The following is a 23,046-nucleotide window of genomic DNA, read 5'->3' as shown; positions in this document are numbered from 1 at the left end:
TCTCTGTCTGTCTGTCTGTATCTGTCCCTGTCTGTCTGTCTCTCTGTCTGTCTCTGTCTCTCTGTCTCTGTCTCTCTGTCTGTATGTCTGTCTCTCTCTCTCTCTCTCTCTCTCTCTTTTGTCTTCAGTGTCTTTGAGGGTGGTTACCCTTCTGGCTCTCAACAGACAGTATCTCTCTGTCTGTTTCTGCCCCTGTATTCAAAATCTATCTTCTCCATCTCTTTCCCTCTCTTCATTCCATTTCCCTTCTCTCATTCTTTTCCCCCTATCTGAAGAAATCACCGCGTACATTCAAACGAATTGGTTAATAGAATTAATGCAAAGCAATTCATGACATACCATCGGACTTAAAGATGATTTTTCTCCCTGAAAGGACTTTTGCCTTAAGGTTTATCAGCTTTGTGTCATGGGCTACAGGAGTGACATGTTAAACTGCCTGACGAAAGAACAAAAATCAGAGTTTGAAATTAAATTGTTTCAATCGTACCCGGCAAATGAGACAAAGTGATTTCTCCCACATGACATAGATGTCACCCTTTGCTGTCTTTCCCTTGGCTATAACAGCCTTAAACTGCTACTCAAATACTGTCACTCCTCTCCGAAGTGGGTTGATGGATAAAATGAAGGACTAAGCAGCTCAAATCTTCTAATCCTCTGCATGACATTTGGCCAATCTTAAACATTAGCAGATCAACCCACAAATCCTATCTGCACACTCAAATCTTGGATTGGCAGCTGGAGATTCAGGGTTCTTAGCAGCTCTGTTCCCACTGCTCATGTTTTATAACCAAGCAAAAGAATAATGAATTGTGACAGTGTACCATTTGGTTGCATGTTTTGTACTTTTCAAGCATTAAGAAGAAATAGTATCTCTCACTGGAAAAGTACTTGTCTTTCAAATCACCATTTCTCTTGTTTTGATAAAATGTTTCTTTCTTTTTTTTTCTTTTTTCTTCTTTAACAAACTTGTCAAATTATCCCTGTCCCTAAAAAATTGTGCAAAAAGGAGGAATTCCATTCTGTTTATTTTAAGGAAAAATTTTGCCCACTTAGAAACTGACCTTTCTCTATGATTTCCAATAGTCCTTGGCACAAAAAGGGACTTTTAAAGATAGAAAACAAAATCATCTGATGCTAGCCAGAAAGGTGTTAACTAAGTTTTAAAGTATATGTGTTGAGGCCCCTTTGGCTATTAGTTGACGATAATTATGTCCAAGAAAATAAATGTATAATACTGATGGAAGCAAAATTTTCCTCATCATTTCATCGACCCTACTTGATATCATGACCTGTTGATGACATTGTTTAGTAAAAGTAATATTCTTCTTGCTTCCCCTTGATTAAATCCATCATTTTGAAGAAACCCTCGAGAGGAAAGCAGATAATAACATGTGCAAGTGGTCGGAGGGCGGGCAAAGTGTGCTTGCCGTAATTGTACTCACGATGTTTCGCATTGTATTGGTCCACGCTTCAGCGGACAAAAGCGCATCGGTGCGTAAGTGCCTACACAAATTGGCGCACGCCTGGACTGGCTGACCATGGGGAGGTATTTACACAGCCCCAGCTAGATGAGCGCAAATGAAAATTGAGACCATGCAAGCAGGGGGCACTTGTACCATTTGGGGGGAAAGGGCCGGGTCATTGTTTTGCACTAGTCTCCCATTAATTGAAGACACAAAGAACGTGTGAATTAGTGTTGTTTTTCTTCTCAAATTCAATTACAACCTTCAAAGTTTAATGACATTTGAGGCATGCAAGTTGAGCATTTCAATTAAAATGCTAAAAAACTTGACCTGCATATCTTTTGCATCGAGCTCAAGTTATACAAAATTTCTGGCTAATTAACATTCTGCTTCCAGCTAAAGTTCTTTATTTTTTTAATTTTTACTTATCCATCAATTCTACTTTCATTTCCTTATAATTCCTCTAAACACATTTTCATAATTTCCCCAATTACCTTGATATTTAATTTCCTTGACATTATTGTCTTTTTTGTAGTCACCTTATCTTGATATAATTCATGAGATATTTCTCATATATCGGGTGATATATTCCCTCAGGCTATCGTCCATTCAATTAACCTGGAGCTGCGTTGCATATTAAATCTCTTTCATTAGACACCTTTAATCCATCTCTATCTTGTTATCCCCATTTCATATTCTGGGCACATGAGGGGTTGTCACGTGTCCACTTTGGCCATAGTAGTATGCAGTTGTTTGCTAAGCTGCCGTACTGCAGATTTCATCAAGATAAAGACAGACATGAAAAGTTTTACAAGAGTTCAGGTTTCTAATTGGCTCATGCAGAGCCAGTACCCTTGCAATATCTTTTTCTATCTCTATCATTACCATTTTCTTAAATTAAAATGTCTCATGTCCCATTTTCTTGAAAAAGAAAAAGAGTCTGATTTCATTCTTCCTTCCACTCTTCCTCAATGTATTCCAGCAGTCTTATTATCAAAGTCAAAGTGGACATGCTCTCCACTGCCCCTCTTTTCTCTCTCTCTCTCTCTCTTTCTCTCTCTCTCTCACCCTCTTTCCCCCCACCTCTCCTCTTTCCATCTCTTCTTCTCTATTCTCTGCTCCACCATCTTTTATTTGTTCTCTCTCTCTACCTGACTCTTCTCTGTCTTATTTTTCTTCATCTTTTTCTCTCTCCTCTTCTCTTCCGATTTTTTCTCTCCAATTTCTCTTTTCTGTCTTTCCTCTAACCCTCCCTACACCTACATGTTGTTATCTGCCTCTTTATCACTCACTCCCACACTTCCAAATTTCTTTGCATTTTTATCCTTATCATTATATCTTTTCCTTGAAGCATGCGTAGGTGGTTTCTGCAACATCACAGAATTTGTTCATAACACTCAACAGATTTATGACTTAATCAATTTAGAGCACACTGACATTTCAATTCCTACATGAAGATCTTCTGATGCTATAAATTAAGGCAAACTTTGGTGATATTAAAGAGGTTTGTAATCCTCTGATTGGATTGGTAATTGGAACAGAGGATGAGTTAAACAACCAATTGTATTTTATATGCCTATCTCATCAGAAGAAGATAAAATTAGACATAAAACACAACAAATTCCTGTGTTTAACAAGGCATAATATGAAAAGAATCAATGAGCTGAGACTTATTCTCCCTTGGTTTATAAGAGGAGAATTATAAATGAAACCATTGTCAATATTGTCAAACTCAGAATTATATAGGCCTATAACTATAATTCGTCGCTGTTTTCACGAAGTGACGGTAGTGAAAAAAAATTGCATTCACTTTGCGTTACGATTTTCCTCACTACCGTCACTTCGTGAAAATAGGGACGAATTATATCCTTTAATTGGGCTAGCAATTTCCCCAGGCTCTAAAAGGTTTCCTTCTTCTCTAGACCCCAAAATGGGTTCATCAATAGAGAAGTCTTTGCACAGAACCAATTTCCTTTATCAATGTGAATGATGAACAAAATGAACCATGCTTAAAACTTGTCTCTGGAAATTGAAATTGAAATTCATGTTTGTTATTTGGTAGCACTATAAGTATAAGGGTTAAGAAACCCCACATATCTAACATTCCTATAGGATGAGCATATTTTTACACCAGATCTGCAGAGTTACATAAAGACATTTCATCAATGGATCAGTGATTGCTGTAGGCGAGAGTCATTATAGTAACCATTGCTAAAGTTTGTGATTACAGGAATGGTTCTGGGAGAATGCCACTGTGCTTTCCACAATGAAGGGGTAATAAGTAAGAAAACATTCCCCAATGAAAGCAAGTGTAGGACGATTATCCAAAGGGCTGAAATGCCAACAATTACCTGAACATGCCATTTAAGAACAGAATCAGGGACGATCAGCCTACAGACAAAGAGTTACGAGAACTGCTGAACATTGAGGCATTAAAAGGAGTAGACTTCATTGACTAGAATGCTCACACCCGAATGTTTGCACAACTGCTGTAATTGACCAAGACTTTCACACATGAAAATGGGTTGCAGTCTTGGCTGCTAAGGCATGATCAGCTCAACTTGTATATCATTCAGGCAGAAACACTGAAACACTGCATGTGCTCAGACAGAAGTGGGCGATGCAGTCAAAAGAAAGAGGGGCCAGAACAGAGTTCATGATTTCCTTGGAGACAGCAGACAAAATTAATAACCCTGAAGAAATTAAGCGGTGTTTTTGAAGTATCATCATGCTGCCATGTATTCAAGCAAGATGCACCATAAAGCTTTCCATTTGATTGTTACACTTCTGTAATCTTTTGATTGTGGAGAGAAAATGCTTTTTTTGAAACAACAATTTATCCCCTGAGGTAGCTTAGAGAAATGGAACGCAAAAGGCATAATATATAGTTACTGATGTATATGTTAACAGTTCTTTTTTGACATTTCTGAGTGAAAGTTTATGTAACATTAAGCCAAATCAAGAATTTATATATATTTACCTGCTCCCTATCCTAACAATGTGGTTGTATACCACTGTGTGATAAATTACACATTGCATTTCAGACGCGTCTTTTCATGCCACTACATTTCACAAAGTGACCCAAAGGATGAGTGAATATGAACTACTTTCAATTACACACAAAAAATTCTGTAAATGCTGCAAATCCTAATAGTATTTTTAGAGCTTTCTCTTTCCCGAAATCTCTATTCGTCTTCAAAATTTTCCAAAATCTTTTCACTCACAAAATCTTGTCAGTAATAAACAATTGGCAGAAGTGATGGGAAATAAAGCATTTAAAATATTTCCCATAACTTCAATATTGTTGTGATCTTTTTCTGGGCAAAAAGGGAGGTAGCAATTCACATTTTATTTCAGTTTTCTTCATAAAGGTGAAATACTATGCCCTATGAAAGAGGTCCTTTTGAATTGGTCAAACAAAACCTATTCTCTTTTCCAAACCAATGAATTAACACACCTTCTCCCCCATCTTGGGCTGACTGATTGAATAAAGTGCCTTGAGCTTTCCTATCTACCACATCGAACAGCGTCCATAGGGTGGAACATTCTTACTGACATAGGTCTAATTAATTTATCTGATTAGGGTCTACTTAGCCTGATTTAGTAGGAGCAAGACCTAGGCATTAACTCTAGGAACATTGTACACTGTGAGTGAAGGGCGCCCCCCGCAGGCCGAAGGGTCATGTGATGCGATATACTACATTAGGGTCTAAACAGGTGACAACTGGCATAATAAGAGATAGGGAAAGCTATTGATAGAGAAAATATTTCCATTGGTGTAATTGCATGGCATGATGCTGTTAAATCATTCTAAAGAGGGTGAAAATAGGTCTATATCACTAAAAGGGGAAAATCAAGCTTGAAAATGGTTAACTTTATTCCAACACTCATTTATACCCTTCAAAATGATGATTTGGTAAGATTCTCAAAACAAAAATTTGAATAACTTTCACACAAAAAATAATGATTTAAAAATCCTTTCTTTATTCTCTTATCCATTTATTTATTGATTTATTTCTTCATTCATTTATTCATTCATTCATTTATCATACATGTATCTGTTTATCTATAATTTTTTATTTGTTTATTCATTTTCTTATGCATTCTTTCATTTGTTTATTTATTTATTTATTTATTCATTCATGTATTCATATTCATTTCTTTATTCTTTGTCTTGTTCATGTATTTATCTATTTATCTAATTTTTTATTAATTTTATTAATTTATTCATTACTTTTTATTCGCCTATATATTTCTTTATGTCACTTAGTAAGTTAGCAAGTCAGTAAGGAATTAAGTTATTCAAAAGGCAAGAATGTACTATGTGAACTTGGTTGGTCTAACAAAAATAAGAAGTAAACAAATTCTAGCAGACTGGACATCTAAAGCATCCAATCCATAATCCCTATTCACATTGGTATCCATCAGTCCCCTGTGGGGTTTAATGGCAGACTGCCCATGAAGTGCACAAAGCCGGGCTAATTTTCCTCAAAGGAAGCCCCCGCTCTCGCTGGATCCGATACTCGATCAGTTGATGACACCTGGTGATTAATTTTGGCCATGGTCAGTCAAGCAGCTAGGGCAGGGGTGGCGAGCTCAGGTGACCAATTGAACCCATCATCATCGACCCTCTTTGACCAGAGTGATCAAAAAATGATCTCACACTTTTTAGAGTCATCTATTCTCTGAACGAGGCTTTTTTATGTGTTTTGCGAAAATATTCTTCTCATGCCCTATTTTTTTCCTAATATTTAAACTGTTTACTGAGAAAAAAATGCCTTCTAAGAATCCTAGTCTTATTTTTTTCCTCTTCAAAACCAATCTTGCCATCAAAATCTATGATTATTAATCAAACTTAATTTTCCTCCAACAAACGAAAAGAAAAGAGATTCAATTCACTGATCAAAATTTATTATATAAACATCCATGACTAGAACTAGTTTCTAGATACCAGTTTCTTAACAATGGAAAAAAAAAAAAAATTCTTAATCATGTAGGTATAAATTCTCAAAGGGAATAAAGAGAATAAGTCAGACAAGACAATGGAATATTTATGTATGATGCTAAAAAGTCAATGATGCATATATCTTTCCACTTCATTTTTACCACTTTAAATGTGGCCAAATATCACCCCAGAGAGATTGGGTCTTCCCTCTCATCTCCTGATTTACTTCAAAGTTGAGTGACAACACAACCTCATACATAGAAATATAAAGATGACCCAATTATTTTTGAAGAAAAAAACAGGAAGAGGTTTGAATTTCATCCTTTAGTTAATGGTGATGCAATCTGAAGTGCAAATGAATTCATTTCCATATAGATGATGAGGTGAAAACTGACACCTTGCAGTCATCAACATTTGGCGGGCCGTCCATCAATACCGCACACAAAACTGATTACAGTCATGACTTGAATTGATTCTCATTTCAGTACCACATTGTCTGGTCGAGAGGAGGGGAGAAACTCATGAATTCAAGTTTGTAATTTAGAAAGAGATACTAGGTCAAGAAGATAGTGTTGTATATTGTCTGGGGTACAGGAGGTTAAAACAATTCAAAGTCTGTAATTTAGGACGAGATCATATGGGTCAAGCTGTAAGTGAGCTTAGATTGAGGCTCCACATTTGCATTGACTCTGACAAACTTAGGATCATCTAGCTGCTTTACAATTCTATTTGAAATTCAGCCCTCACTATATTCATCTTAATACCTCTGTCACACCAATGAGACTGATACCAGACAGAGTTTGACTTAGAAATATAACCCCGAACATTCAATGCTCAAAGTACAAATGACCAGGAATCAGAACTTAATTCCCTACTTATTAATATACAAATCAATACAATAGGATTTTTAAAATATTTAAAAAATTTACTTTTAACTAAATATTCTCTTGAAATTATATGGTACATGACACAAAAGAAATCTCCATTTGAAAGAAATGCTTTTGAATAGAAGCTTTGATCACATGCACTATCTGACAGGCCATCGGATTTGTCTTCAGCATTCAATTATGATATTACCTCCACACAACAAAAGACAAACATGGGGAGAGCATAGCACTAATTAGCCAGAAAATTGGACTAATCGCCTCACCGGAGCCCCTACAAAGAATGCTATCACATGATATACCAGTAGGCATATGCATCGATGAACAGGAGCCAGCACTAATTCACATTAAACAAATACCTCCATGCAGAAAGAACAATGAACCAGAATGCTCCTTTATTGAATATCAGACCCCCTGCAAAGCAGTGGCACCCTCTGGCCTCTGGTATTATTTTCATATTGAACGTTGGCAATTAAATGCATTGTTCTCCTGGGTAATCTCTTTACTTTCATATCTTGCATTGGCTGCAAAACATGCAAGCGATTTTCATTATTAGACTGTAATGCTGCATGCGGCTGATTCATGCTTTTATGTAGGACTGTGGATATAGCAATCTGGTTGAAAGTAATTGGCTCCATGGCCATTGCCCAAGATTAGTCCAATTATCAATGTCACTCCATGAATTATTGTGCTCGACTAAACATGTCTAGTCTACTCTTGCAGGCGTGCTTTCATCCATTCTTAATTCTAGTCAAACTAGAGAAGGTGAACCAACCTTTCTCCAGTGTTTCTTATAATAACATGTATCTCGCTCACTCATGGATATTCTCTGAACACAAGAAACATAAGTTTTTACAAATTAAAAAAGGAGATTTTTTTTCAATAGCAAAGAGGGAAAAGGGGAGCTTTTTTGCCCTGCTGTGGATCCCCAGTCTCACCTCTACTCTCATTTTACAATTTTGATGAGGAAATGTGGTGAAAAGAACAAAATGTTGGTATTGCAGGATTCACCATTTTACCAGCTGCCAATCTGATTTGATCAGCAAAGGAGACTTTTCATGAAGATATACCAGAAATTAGGTTTATCTTTATTTCAAGCAATTCTTCAATTTCGAATTATTTATCATCTCATGCAACATTATAATTGTAAAATGAATACAAACCCCTGTCTGAGTGGATGTTATGAATGGAGGCATGATTTCTCATCAAACATTCATTATACAGGTCAATTTATACAGGGAACACAATCAATGTTATAATTCCTTTACCTTGGACAAGTATTAGCATCATAGGAACAGGTCCTCTTCTGGACCAGTTCAGGACAGCGCTCACCATCTCCCTTTGGTACCTTCAGGACGGTCCTCTTTCTGACCGAGTGACTGACCAGGTTTGATGAGCAGGGGTCCGAGCAGGATGACCACTCGGACCAACCGGAGACATGGCAGTTGACCGGAACGATGCAGACTTGGTTCTGGGGTGGCTCTTTGAACATTCCGTCTCGATAACACATACTGTGGAATATGGTAGAGGAATTAGAGAGGTAGATGTTAGTATTGTTCACAATTAACAGACACTGATTTTTTTTTTTAATGAATTATGGAACATATTAACCCACCAAGTCCTGTTTAGTAAAGATGTGGTAAACCAGCTCAACACTCAGTGGAGAAAAGTTGGCACAAGGTGATATTTGGACTTGGAGCAAAACCTTAGTGTGTCTGAAGACCCCTATGAGTTCTCTTTGATCTGTGTCGATCGTTACATAGACTTTATTTGAAGTACACTATGCTTTTCTCATTTTTTTCTTCAGATTATTTCAGTTTGTTTGTTTTGCAAACAAACCACCTCATATCTAAATAATACTCAAATAATATTATATCAACATCTAACAGAGAATCAATACGATACATATTGTAAACATTTCAACACACTTTTTTTCTGCTTGAATCAGTCAAAACTCTCTCTCCTTAATTTTAGGTAAACAGCAAAAGAACAATACACTATGCTAAACTTTCACACTTGGTGCCTTAATTATGCTTCGAAAGTAAAGGTTTCTTTTTAAAATAGACTTTTCAAATTCACTAAAAAGACATCTTTCAACCTCATGCTACATTTCTCCACATGCCTCTATTTACCATCTACACCAAACCACTCTTACAATCTCTAATTCCATTGCAAAGTTCAACCACTTCCACTTAAGTGAAGATGCTACATCAACTTAAACTCGAGTAGCTTACTCCTCCTAATAAGTATCATGCACTTCATTTTGTTTTAAGAGGTTGTTCAAACTACCTATCAGTGGTAATTCAGAGAGCTAATACCTATTCTCGGGAGATAGAAATGTTTCCAATTACCTTGATAGGTTGAGTAGCATCTCAATTTTAGCGTAAATACAAGGCTGTATGGTCTTTGATTATGGGAAGTAAAAACTACACATATGCAAGTAAACTTTAACCACTACAGAAGACTTTCTATCAAGATCTTTAGATGTAGAATTAATCACCTATGAGCATCGCTGAAAGTAGCTACCTTTGGATCTAGACAAATTTCTTCAGAAGGTACTAATTCTCAAGTCGGTATTCATAAATGTAAAACCATTGTACAAGGTGCCACATGAAATAAAGATTTAGACCCAATTAAACCACTCAAAGACCTTTTTATTACATGAAGATGCGGGACCACAACCCTTAGATGTAACCCTACATTATCAGATGTTTCCCAGACAACAAAATTTGGTCTACAACATTTTCCAAAAGAGCTTTTTATAATTATGAATCATAACAGCCAAAGCAAATAACAAATTAATAATATAAAGAGTAAATATGAATATGACATATTCGTGTATATATTTGTGTTCACTAACTATCACAAGTTCTAAACCTAAAATAAAAAACACACCATGAAACTCCCAAACTCATCAAATGTCTGCTGTTAATCATCAGGCTAAAGAGCAAGAATGACTCATACCATCTACTGTGAAAAAATGGCAAATTCTTTTTTCCCTCCAAAAAGTGGGAATGAAATAAATTATCCATGGAGAGAAGGGCTCATCATCATCAATTCCTAATGACGTATTCTGTGATGTATATTTCATGGTCTGCAATTTTGTTGTATCAAGTTTCTGAAAAGGGAGATATCATTATCTAATTGATGGGATCTAGACTAATTGCCACATGCATACAATATTCAAAGGTAGTTCCTGAATATATAAAAACTTCAACATAAATTTAAGCTAAGAAACTCCCCTTCACATGGGATGTTGACAAATGAAAGAAATAATCTCCTACAGATGAAAGGATGTTAAACACGATACTGGGTGAACATTAATCTAGTGAGTTTGAAAACATAAAACAAATATGATTTCTTGAGAAGTATACACAAGAAAAGTTTCCAATCACAATGCCTCTTTAAACTGTTTTTGTTTGTTGTATATAACAATGATTTCATGACATTTACAGTTGCTTTGAATATCCTATACCAGTTTTAAATGTCAAGAAGAAAATCAAAATAATAATGATATAATAATATAGTCTTATTTACCTAAGGTAGCCACATCACCATAAATACTACTCTTCCTTAGGCCCTTGCAATTAGTATTACCCAAGCACTGCCTAATCTTGGTAAAAAAGAATGTAAACCTTATCAGAATGTGGGGATTTGAAGTGCTTACACCACTTGAAGGGTTGAAATAAAACCATATCTCAAATTGATCAGTACATGCCAGTCCTAAATAATCCAATAAAAACATTTTGTGGATGCCTATACATACCTTGTTCTGACAGTTTTTCCATCACTTCTTTGGCACCAGAGTCTCCTGGTCTGAAGACCTGTATCAGATCCTTCTGTTGGGAATCCTCCGGAAAACATCACACATGGTCCCCAGACAGACACACCAGGGCTGAAAGAAAAGAGTTCCTCTACTTCGCAAGGCTCATCTGCAGAACATGCCATGGTTTCACTCAGCGGTGGACATCCCTGTCCTCCGTTCGAAGGCGGTATGACCACTCTGCGTGCACGGGACTGGGTGCCGTTGTCGCATGTCTTAGAGCAAGGGCTCCAAGGCGAGAACTGCGTCACGATGCAGTCTTGGGCGCAAGGTGTGATGCATTCTTGGAAGATAGAAGGCTTGGCGGTAAACTGCTTGCAGATGTAGTCCGGTACCGAACCATCCTCATTCCTCTGAACATAGGAAGTCGAGATCTCCAAGCAGGAGACCGTGCGCTCTTGAAGTCCAAAGGACGACGGTCCGCAGGATGTCACATCCCCTGTTGTTGCGATCTCTAGGTTGTTGTTCTGTGTGCACTGTCCCCAGTCGTTGACTTGCCATTGGAAGAGGTTCCTATGATTCAGACAAACCTTGAAGCACACTCTGGTGCCAGGAGGTGATTCCTCTGCTACACAGTCTAAGTGATCAGCAGTGGTGCCGTCTATGTGCTCACACCAAATCACTCTCCTCTGTGTCCCTCCAAATCCACAGTCATTGCCAGAACATGGACCCCACTCTCCTGTAAATATGCAAAGAAAAAAGGGGTTTAAAAGCAAAAGTAGTAATGAGGGACCATCAACTTTTGAAAGAAATTTTCTGTATTTATAAATACTGCATGTTTTAGAAAGGAAAAAAATTAGTTCTGGGTAGAAATAGTAATTAAAAAAAATTCATCTTGTTACTTTCTTTTAGCCCATGGATTACTGAATTCTCTTGTTTCCCTAGTCATAATACAGAAGCCATATGGTCCCTGCATGCAATGGGTTACAAAAGGCCTTTACTCCTTGAGGTGGTAACTGATTTTTTTTTCCTCCCTCTATGCTAATTCTCAATAATCTAGTTTCCACTTTAAAAATAATATAATAATCACAATGTACTGATTTTTTCTGTACTTCAGAAATGTAACACTGCAGAAATGCAGATGGACACTCTGAAAAAGAAGAATCAGTAGGTGTTTGCGTTTGCTGCTAAGAATATCTGACCTTTCCTTGTATTGTCACGACAGAAATGCTTTTAACCTAGATTCAACATTGCTACCTGGATCTGGGCTGGGAGCCTCTGTGATTTCAGAGAATGCCACATTTCTGGGAGGAAAATGTTATCCAAACAAATGCACAACCTACTTATTGCTTTTAAGTTTTATTTTGAAAGTGAAATTCTGGCAGGGTTTCATCGCTTGCATCTGTAGAGGGGTTGGATTTAGATCTTTGAGCTGGAAGATATGCTTGTGGCTTTACCAGAAATTCTGAACAACATCTTTTAGCTGTATACATAATCCCACTTTATCCTACTTTAGAGACATTGAAAAAGTGGTAGGCAAAGCCATACATATGTATTTGGATTTTGCTTGATCACTTGAATTACTCTTATGATGACCATTTTCTAATGTGATATTGTCTGTCTCCCATTTCTAAGATCCTTGAAGAGGTTCATCTTCTACTCTAATCTACATATCAATTATTTTCAATCATCTTGATTTTCTAGGTGGTATTATTGGCATTGCTTTGGAGATTTTCTATCAGAAAAACAAGTTTGACATAGAAAAACACTTGACATTTCTCCCTTTTTTTTTGGCCTTCTACTTTAAAAAAATGAAAATTAAGGAAAAGCCTATGATAATTACTAAATTTAGACACTGTCTTTTCCATGCTCCGGAGAACATGAAAAAAAAAGTACCATTATTATCGATTTGAAACACATCAATCACGTCCCATCAGAGCTCGTAAATCGGGCAAGACTCACGCGCATCTTCCCAAGGCAATGGAGCCTTGCGGACACGCAGGGGCAAAAAATCAATTTTTGGCAACTATCGGTATGTTGGGTTTTTGTCTATGACTGCGGGCAAAAACGGGCAGGTGGCACAATAGCGTGCTCGTCCCAGCACATGCTTGGTGCAAACTGGAATAAGGTAGGCATGAATTATTCATGGTGTTTCATCGTGTTTATCAAGATGTCCCTTTAAGAGGAATCGGTTTGGGTTTGATTGGCAACATTCTGCATGGTTTGTACAAATGCCATCAGCTCAACAGATGGCTTGAAAATCTTATAATGATGCATTATGAAAACATTATTAAGGCATTCAAATCATCTTAATATGGCAATTTAATCCAAAATTCAATCATTGATTGTCATAACTGGAGGCAACAAAAGGTATTGTGTTGCATGAAGTATGTCAACCTATCATTCAGATCCACTTTATATGAGAGAATATTACATTTTCTTACCCCTCCCCCCTCCCTTAAAAAAAATCTGATCAGTTAAATACACCATGAAATTCCATTCTTGTAGAAGAAAACATAATCATAATCATGACAATCTTTTAGCTGCTTCCTTACATTGAATTTCAAATTGATTGACTATGTATTATGCACTATGCATTTTTAGACTAAAAATGAGAGATTGAATGTGAATATATGCATGCGTGCCATACACGTATAGCATTTGAACTTACAATCTTTTAAAATACACATTTGACTAAATCTGTAAATCTTGAAAATTAATAAAGTGATGCTATGGTTTCTCCTAACCTCTTCATGTTAATCGAGCTCAAACACTCATCACTTAGATGTTTGAAGATGGTGTTGATTGCTGAGTTGAGAAGACATTTCTGAAATTGTTTTTCATATTGCTAAAATAGACAGTCACATGTTTGCTTGCATCGAATGACAGGCTGGGTACCGGTGTCAACAGCTTTGCAATGGATAGTGTATCAGTCTGTATGATAACCATCTACAGGTATTTGTATTCAACAGTGAAGAAGGGCTTTTAGAGATGAAACAGAGAAGGGATGCATAGTGATTTTATCACCGATGGCGGATGTGAGAAGTGTGCTCTAGCTATCAGGTAGATGATCATAAATATATCAAGCCAAATATTCTTTGTAAAAGCCTAGCTTTCAGCCTCAAATGACTAAAATGTTGCATTTCAAATTTATTCTTGTTTAATATATGAACATAGTAAACTTTGAGATTTTTTGGTATCATGTTCAATATTTGAGTTCTATGTTGATATCAATAAATAACACATTGCATATGAAAATTCGTAAAAATGTTCTACATACATTCAGCGTACACAGAGCAGTAGTATGACTATGATTCAAACATTTATCTATTATTAGCAATGCATATCATAGAGTTAAGGGCTTTTCTGTCTCTCTGCAGACAAACATCCAAATTCCCTACAATTTATTCATCTTCGTGTATTTGAGATGCATGTAAAATAAATGATTGAAGAAAACCTAAAGATGTCCCCCTCGAGTGTCTGCAAAAGTTTCTATTAATACATTGCACCTTGCAATGCAGACAATCATGTGTTTGGGTGCATCAAATATCAGAGAATGTTCCAACACCTTTTTGAGGTAGCGGATTTATCGATGTATGGACTGACATCCAACAACAGGTGGATGTACAATGCACTGATGCTAGCTTGCTGAGATATCATAAAATGTGGGAATAAATATGAGTTTGATGGTTATGGTGAGTATCTATCACGTGAGACTATTGATCAGGATATGGCTTCTAGATCAAGTATCATCGGAACTGTCACACAGCCTATCACATGATGATCCTTTGCATGCAAGCGGGATCATATTTTTTGTGGGATATAAAAAGAAGAGCTGAGAAAAATACCCGCTATGGCCATATTTTTTTTTACATCACTTGAAGAGTTGGTGAGATTAGTTTCAAAAGTACAACCTGACTTATATTCCAAGAAAGAAAAAACACAAGAGATTAATGGAGAAACTTTCCAGCACTAATCGGCTTGCAGATCTCTCACTTTTAAAATTGCCAGATGCAACTCTAATCTCTCATGAAATATTCTAATTATCATTCTTAAATGTGGCATAATTCAAAACTTTTATTTTTATTGATTTACTAAAGGCCAAAAGTTAATCCGTAAGTTTCATATAATTCCTGTAATCATGAAACACATAATGATCGTAATTCATTTGACAGTCAATTGAAGATGAGAAATTGTTTTTGTTTTTGTTTTTTTCATTTAAGTTTATAGAATTTGGACAATGTATGCATAATAATGAAGAGATTTTGCTCTCACCAAATCAATGGACTTAATATATGCATTCAGGCCAGATTAAAACCTTGCCTCGACTTAAGGGTCTTTATTCCTATCCCTGTTCATATCCACACAGGAAAAACAAACACTTTATTATGAAATTTATAGACTTTATTCCTATCCACACAGAATGCTCCTACCATGTTGGAGGAGATAGTATATATAGAGCAGCGACTATTAGGGAAGATTAAGCATCTAATTGAAAATCTTTGAAGTAGGGTCCTTGCGGGTTAAATCAATGAGGTGGTTGGGCATCCAAGCTCCCTTAACATTGATTACACTCCGAGGCGAAAGATATTCCTAAGATTGAGTGAAAAATAAGAGAGTGTCGGCCACGCGCTTCAACGGATTGTATCAGTTCTCTCAACTCTGTTAGCTAGGAGAGCTTGAGGAAACATTTGCTATAGCATAAGTACCGTAGGATTCTATCAGCTAAGTTGGGTTCAGATTGTAAGAGTTCAACAAATGTCAGGTCTACAGTGTTTTCATGAGGGTTTAATTACATTAAGAGTATCTGCCTGGCTATACCTAAATAGGGTGTTAATATAGACAGTATTTAAACCTTATCACAAGTAGAAATAGCATGTAATGTTTCAAAAGGAAATGTGCCAATGATAGTGTTAAAATTCTTATTTTCTTTATCTTATAAAAAGGTACAAAGAAAAAATTGTTTGTTTTGGGACAGACCAAAATGCTATGAAACCTGCTTTTTGCAGTTGTCTTCACCTGATGAGAAAGTATTATTCTACAAAGTTATCAAAAAGGACATGTGACGGTTTGTTGGAAACATCACAAATGAACTAAGCATACTATAAGCCTTGAGGAATATCCTAAAGAATAGAAGAGAACATTTTGAAGAAAAATATTTCTTACAAGCATATCTACTTCTGATATGAACTTTGCAACAAAATCTGGCACAAATGAAAATAAAATTATAAATATATATTTCAATGACCAGGATCCTTTCTTGAAAGATGTACTTTTTTCACCAAACATGCAAAGATTGCAAGTCCCTCACTCACGTGGGTTGAGGACATAAAATCCTTATTTCCACTTCCCTAAGTAATTCACTGATGGTGTCAGTATAAAGTCATTTTATTGAAGTGTCAGACTGCTCAGTTACCACCACTTTGTAGCACCATTCTGACTCCCATCTCTTTATACCCTGTTCAGACCAGAGGGGAATTTATACAAAACTTGTGTGCAGAATGGCGTATAAAGAATCATTGTACAGCACAAGGAGCAAAGAAACATCTTGTAAAGAACCTAGTTTTTAAGATATCAATTAACATTACAGCTGGCCGATCATCAGCGTGCACTCACTATAGGCCCTGCCTAATTATTTGGTTTTTGTGTGATGTTAAAAAAAGATACGCTGATTCTTTTCCTTCAAAAGATTGTTTACATATGAGTTTCGCTATACAACATATTTTGATATGACGTTCAGACTAGAATAAGATTCATTACTTCTCATATGGCTACACAGTTTTCATATACAATGCATTGTATGAATGAGGGTTTAGTTTTGGTTGGGTTTGGTTTAAAAGTGTATCCATTTCAAGGCAAGCCTTGCACACTTGATACTTCTGATATTGATGGTGATGACCAGTTATCATAAAAAAGTCAGGAGGTCAGTACTGAGTCATCACTTTATGAGCAGACAGCTCGGAATCAGAGAGGTAGGTGTCTCAGGGCTAACCATCTTTGACTCCTTCTTCAAGGCTCGTTTTTGTAAGGTTAAACCTTTTTATTTTAAGATGTTAGGTGTTTATCAAGTCAAAGTAAAGAGACACTGGTAAGAAGCTGCACTTGCAACTCACATACTTTATCAGTCACTTGTCACTTCCTTTCTCTTTCTACACCTTATGTTCTTTCCCCGCTCTCTCACTTATTTAGACCCTCCCCACTCTCTTTCTTTTTCTCCTGATTCTCCTTTTTAAATCTTCTATTTTCTGCTTGGTAGTGCGATACATCTAAAAGATCAAAGATTACACTCTAATTGAAAATTAGCTGTTTCTTTTACAAATATTACTTTCAAGTATCCTGGAATTTAGTAAACAATGTCCTTTTTTTTGTCAGAAAAACCCTCCCAGATGGTGTACATTAAAAAATCAGAATTTTGCCTGCCATTTTACAGAGCTGATTGAGCTAATGGCAAATTGCAATTTCTTTACGTAAACCTCATCAACTTTAAATCTCTGACAGTTCTCAAGAAGCCCCCCACGATTCGAAACAGGAGGTAAAAGAAAGTAGCCAAACCTTATTCTAATGATCATACCCTGCTAGAGACACAATATTATGAAGTGTCACCTAAGGGGAAATGAAGGGGGCGGGCGGATACCTTCTTTGGGGCGCGTATCACATTCTAGCCCTTGGTGACATTGTGCATGCGGACTGATATCTCAACGGGGGTAGCGGGTGAGTCCAATTCGTCCCCATGACTCTATCTATAGACTCCTGAATGTCTGATGTGGCTTTTTATCTGTCTACTCTGCCCTTTCTTCATTTCTTCATCTCCCTTGCCCACTCTCTCCAAACTTGTTTCCTATTTTGATTAGCTTCCCTTATTAACCTCTCTCCATTCTTTCTTCCTCTCACCCCTGGTCTTGTTCATTTTCCATGACAAACATTGTTTCTTGTTCACGCTACATCAGTCCTCGTATTGCTATGCTTCATCAATATTTGTTCTAAAAGAAGAGGCAAAATTTCACTTAGATTACTCTGATCATCTTCAATTTCATGCACGGGAGGTGGGCTTGTCTGAAAAACATCCGACATCCCCCTCCCCAAGAAATTAAAGAAGGTCTCATAATTATAAAGTGTCTTATTATGCCTTAAATATGAAGGAGCTCCCAAAGATGCAATGATGGTGGAGGTTTTGGGTACCTAAAATTTGCCAGATATGGTTCTACCCCCTCCCCCTCCCAACTGGTTGCATATTGCTCATATATGTTTGACACAGCTTCCATCCCTTCCCTTGCACCATATCTGTTGATCAAAAGATACTTGTAATACAATGGCCATTGCCTTCCTCTGTCATTTTCACTTTACATCTGATCTCTATACCACCCCAAAGGAATTCCTTTCTTAATTCCCTACAAGGCCGAATCTTCGTTATTCTTCAGAGCAGATTATGTTTCATTCAGTGACAGTTTCTCTGACATTCCCTCATCTTGAGCTGTCCTTCTACATGTCCTTATACCCTCCTTCAAGGCCCTCTACAGCTAGTCTCTGAATATTGATTTCCATCTGGAAATATCACACCATGTGTGAGTGTGTGTGTTGTTGTTTCTAGTTGCTGCAACTGTATTTGAGGTTTCAAAGGCCTTCGTAATTTTTCTTACAACCTTTCAATTAATTTTGCTTTTAATTCCAGCAATTGCTCCTCTTGTTTAAATACATTCAACATCCATTAAAGTATGCTTTTTATCATATCTCCACCTCAATCACTGTCTCTTTCTCTCTCCAAATCGTTCTCTTTCTTTCTATCTATCTCTTTCTCTCTCTCTCCCTATCTTACCTCTCTCTCTCTCTCTCTCTCTCTCTCATCCCATCCCTTCTCTGTATTACTTATAATACACTTTTCGCACATGCTTATGTGTTATATTATATTTATAGGAAGGTTAATCTGCTCACCTTGCAGTTAAGATTTTCACTTCTAAAATTGTTACAAAAGTTATCAGTACAGTATACAAAGTGCATACATGTCAACATGTACTATTTCTTGTAGCATCTTTTAACCACTGAGCTAACATGTTAATCTTCCCTGTATCCACTCTTCATCTTCTTATCATTTCTTTGTACCCCAACCCATTCTCAAAGCCTTTTCCACTCAACTAAACCATGGCTAATTAAGCCTACCCTTATTAATATGACATTGACACGGTGAAAATCAATAACACGGCCAGAAAAGAGAAGGAAGATACATAGAAAGGGGCTGACTTGAGGGGAACATAAAGTTCAAAATGATCCCATTGACAAATTGTTTCTGGAAGGCAAGCCTGGACATAGAGTATGAAATGTCTCACCCTGGGACTGTTGATGGATTGCTTCATACACGTTTTTGATGATAAAGGAGGTGCTCGGAGAGGAGGTGGAGATGAGCTGCGGGGCAGTTCAATGACTTGGACTTACTCAGAAATTTTGATGAAATTATCAGAGTTGGTAATTTTTTCTTTCAGAACCATCATGTAAGTTATTGTTTGCAGATATTTTATGAACAGAAATTCTAATAGACATAGTAGATCATGAGATTACATTAAATATCAAGTCATGTAAAATAGGATGATACTGCTTGTTGAGAGCCTAGTGAGCACCAACCCTGTGTTAAATGATCAAGTTAATAGCCTTCTGCAGATGTCTACTCTATGGTAGGAGTTGGCATGGACAAATCAAAGTTTTTCATATCTAAATATTCGCATCTACAAAAAATTCATTGTTATTTGATGTTGAAGTGGTGTTATAGAAAAATTCTGCTCTTTCTTTTCCTATTTCTACATAATGTGCCAACTGAAAACCTCCCTTTGATGCAAGAATACATCATAAGGGAATTCATGAATCATTCTAGCTCTCTATCCTAACAACTATTAACAAACTAGATACTGTTGAGTATTTTGTTGAAGTTCGATATAAATACATCAGGTTACAACAATGATGTGTATGCTTTTGATGATGCTGACTGACAATTTTTGTTAGATATTTTATCCAAAAAATGTCATGCCATAAAGTTGTATTTTAAAAAGACTTGTGATGAGCTTTTAACAATATACACTTGATTCTTCTGTACTTCTTTATATATTTGTATTGATGTAGATAAACTATAAATGACATAAATCTTTAGAAATAAAAACATTGGAAAAGATGAACAATATTCCACTTTTGAAATTTGACATTTTAAGTGTTCAAAATATGGGCAAACAACTCTGGGAGGGAGATATATGCATCCTCACACTTCATCTCAGAGGGTTGAGTACACAAACCTTTCCATATAAATCAATAGTCAAGGAATCATATGCTTAGAGAGTGTTTTGTACAGTGCTCAAAGAATTCTGGGACATTGCAGGTTTAAACCACAATTTGTGAAGGAATTGAATAAAACAAAATGAGATATGTACCAAGTACAATAATCTTTAAGCTATTCATCATTCAATAAGAATTAAAAATGGTATTCATATTTGTGTTGGTGTTGGTGCACATTGCAATTAAAAAATATGAGGCATAAAAAGAGATGTGCATTTCTGACTCCCCCCCCCCCCTGCCCCATCTGTCCCACTCTGTCCATCTCTTTCCATCCGTCTCCTGTCTCTGTCTAACACTGTCTCCGTCTGTCTCAGTCCGTATTCCTCTCTGTCCTTCTTTCTCTCTCTCTCTCTCTCTCTCTCTGCCCCTCTTTCTGCCTCTCTCTTTCTCTCTCTGCCCCCCTCTCTCTCTCTACCTCTCTTCCATCTATCTCTATCTCTATCTCTTTTAACCCCATCTTCATGTCTCTCATTATCAATTGCTTTCTTGTTTCTCTATCCTCATGTTCTTATTTACCCTATTATAAATCAATGTTTCTATGAAATAATCCTTATTACCACGAATACCTCAATAAAAAAATTATCACTTTATAAAAAGAAAGTTCTTCTTTCTGATATGATCACAGGGGTAAATATTTTTTCATCAAGTGATATTTGGTTGCACTCATATAACCCCTGGCTGCCGTTTCATTGATTTTGACTGATCCCTGTTTTTCTCTAGACTGTCAATCTAATCTCTTTTTTCTTCTGTAATATACAATTGATTCTCTTCACATGTGTACCAGAATTCATAGTATGGCAGAAATCTGATTTGCTGCTGATCAATTCTAACCACTTATGATCTTTTCTTATCTAGGCCGAAAAGCATGGGAATAAATGAGAATGGAATGTGAAATATTTCTAAGTAAAAGCATGAGGAAATCATGGACAAAACAATAAAATTGATGGGAATAATGAATAAAGTAAATAGCAAATTATCTGGGACAGCAATCACCTTTACACTCAATAAACTTTGCCATCAGAAGAAGCTGAATCATATTGAGCAACTATTATTCATGAGTATTTGAAATACTTTTTAGTCTTTTTTGAAATATTCCAAAACAGCTTTCCTTCAAACAAACATAACAGAATAGCTAAGGAGACCCCCCTTCTCTAAATTAAGTTCCCTCCCGTCCTCCCATTTCTGGCTTATCTATCTCTCTCTCTCTCTCTCTCTCTCTCTCTCTCTCTCTCTCTCTCTCTCTCTCTCTCTCTCTCTCTCTCTCTCTCTCTCTCTCTCTCTCTCTTTCTCTCTCTTCTCTCTCTCTCTCTCTCTTTCTCTCTCTCTCTCTCTCTCTCTCTCTCTCTCTCTCTCTCTCTCCATCATCCCTCATCCCCTCTCTTTCTCTTGTTCATACACACCATCTATCTGCTCATCTTCTTCTTCTCTTAAATCTCTCTCACTTTCTGCATAAAAGATGAACTGGGTCAATGACCAGACTGTGTGTAGCCACATGAGTGATTGGCTTGGTTCTCCATTCATTCAAGTGTTTGTTTTCTCCCACTTTGTTTCAGCTAATATAGTCTCCAGAGAGCCAGAAAGACGTTACTACATATAACTTAACACAGAGTCAATCCTGACAATGCCCTTTTGGCTCTAATTAGCACATGAATATTATCCACATGAAGCATCTACTGAGTTCTTAAATTGAACAGATTTCTTTCTTTTTTCAATGCTAGAAGGAGGTTAGTTCATATCTCTAACACATAATTAATGCCCTCCTAGATCTTAGTACTTGATAATAACCACATAAGCACATACAGCGAATACAGCACTGAATTGTAGGAAATAAAAACAGATTTCTATTTTTGTCAATGAGCACTACAAACAAAGTCCAAACAGTGGAATAAAAAAAGAAATGCAGAATCCACAAAGCAAATGAGCAACTCATTCTATAATATGAGAACCTAAACAATTTTAATGATTCTAAAAGTTTGATAACTGCCATTTTCAAACACATGGGTAGGACTGCTTACCCTCAGTCATCTATCTACCTAATCGAGAGACTCATGGACAAGAAGATAGACAAAACTATCACACCGGGCATGGTGGCTCAATGGTTAGAGCACCCGCCTCATGAACGGGAGGTCGTGGGTTCGAACCCCGGCCGAGTCATACCAAAGACTTATAACCTTCTGCCTTCTAGCCAGGCGCTCAGCATATTAGATTGGAGAAGGGTAGTAATAACATATTATGTTATGCAGGGCCTGCTGGAAGAGCAGTTTCATAACTGAAGTGGCTACCCTGGGTAAATAAAACTTTATTATTATTATTATTATTATTATTATTATTATTATTATTATTACCCCCATCTCTCATTCAACAGAGGGGAGATAGAATAAACTTTCTAATCCATTCCCATTTGACAATGAAAGGGAAAACGATTAGATTATCTAGACTTTTCCTCCCAACTAATGAATATCATTTGGCCTAAAGTTTATCATTTTCAATCACCTATTTATCTTAAACATGGAAAATGTTTGTTTTACTTGGAAGAGAGAAGATAGACAATACTGTTGACCACTCCCTAATGACTATCATCTTGTCCAGCTATCTTTAGTCATCTATCCATCTAAGGGAGGGACTCGGTGCTACTACACTGGACAGAGAGAAGAATATATTAATCTCTTACCCCTCCCC

At 36.6% G+C, this 23,046-nt stretch overlaps 1 protein-coding gene across 1 annotated transcript; it reads right to left on the bottom strand.

The window, feature by feature from the left end:
• Nucleotides 1-8,521: 8,521 nt before the first annotated feature.
• On the bottom strand, nt 8,522-12,357 carry LOC115919296 (thrombospondin type-1 domain-containing protein 7B-like). The gene is made up of 3 exons (XM_030972713.1): nt 12,294-12,357; nt 11,059-11,794; nt 8,522-8,803 (listed from the first exon to the last, which is right to left on the bottom strand). The coding sequence occupies exons 1-3, from the start codon at nt 12,355-12,357 to the stop codon at nt 8,557-8,559; spliced, it is 1,047 nt and encodes a 348-aa protein (XP_030828573.1). The 3' UTR covers nt 8,522-8,556.
• Nucleotides 12,358-23,046: the final 10,689 nt, after the last annotated feature.

Source organism: Strongylocentrotus purpuratus, unplaced genomic scaffold, assembly GCF_000002235.5.
Source record: "Strongylocentrotus purpuratus isolate Spur 01 unplaced genomic scaffold, Spur_5.0 spur5_scaffold_6, whole genome shotgun sequence".
NCBI classification, from domain to species: Eukaryota; Metazoa; Echinodermata; class Echinoidea; order Camarodonta; family Strongylocentrotidae; genus Strongylocentrotus; species Strongylocentrotus purpuratus.
This window is presented reverse-complemented; position numbering and strand designations above follow the sequence as displayed.

Bases quoted from the DNA above. Each gene is read 5' to 3' on its own strand.
- LOC115919296 (XM_030972713.1), bottom strand. From the start codon at position 12,357: ATGTGGCATTCTCTGAAATCACAGAGGCTCCCAGCCCAGATCCAGGTA. The intron at 11,795-12,293 runs GTTAAAAGCATT...GCATATTTACAG, and splicing joins GGTAGCAATGTTGAATCTAG to GAGAGTGGGGTCCATGTTCT. The intron at 8,804-11,058 runs GTATGTATAGGC...CATATTCCACAG, and splicing joins GGAAAAACTGTCAGAACAAG to TATGTGTTATCGAGACGGAA.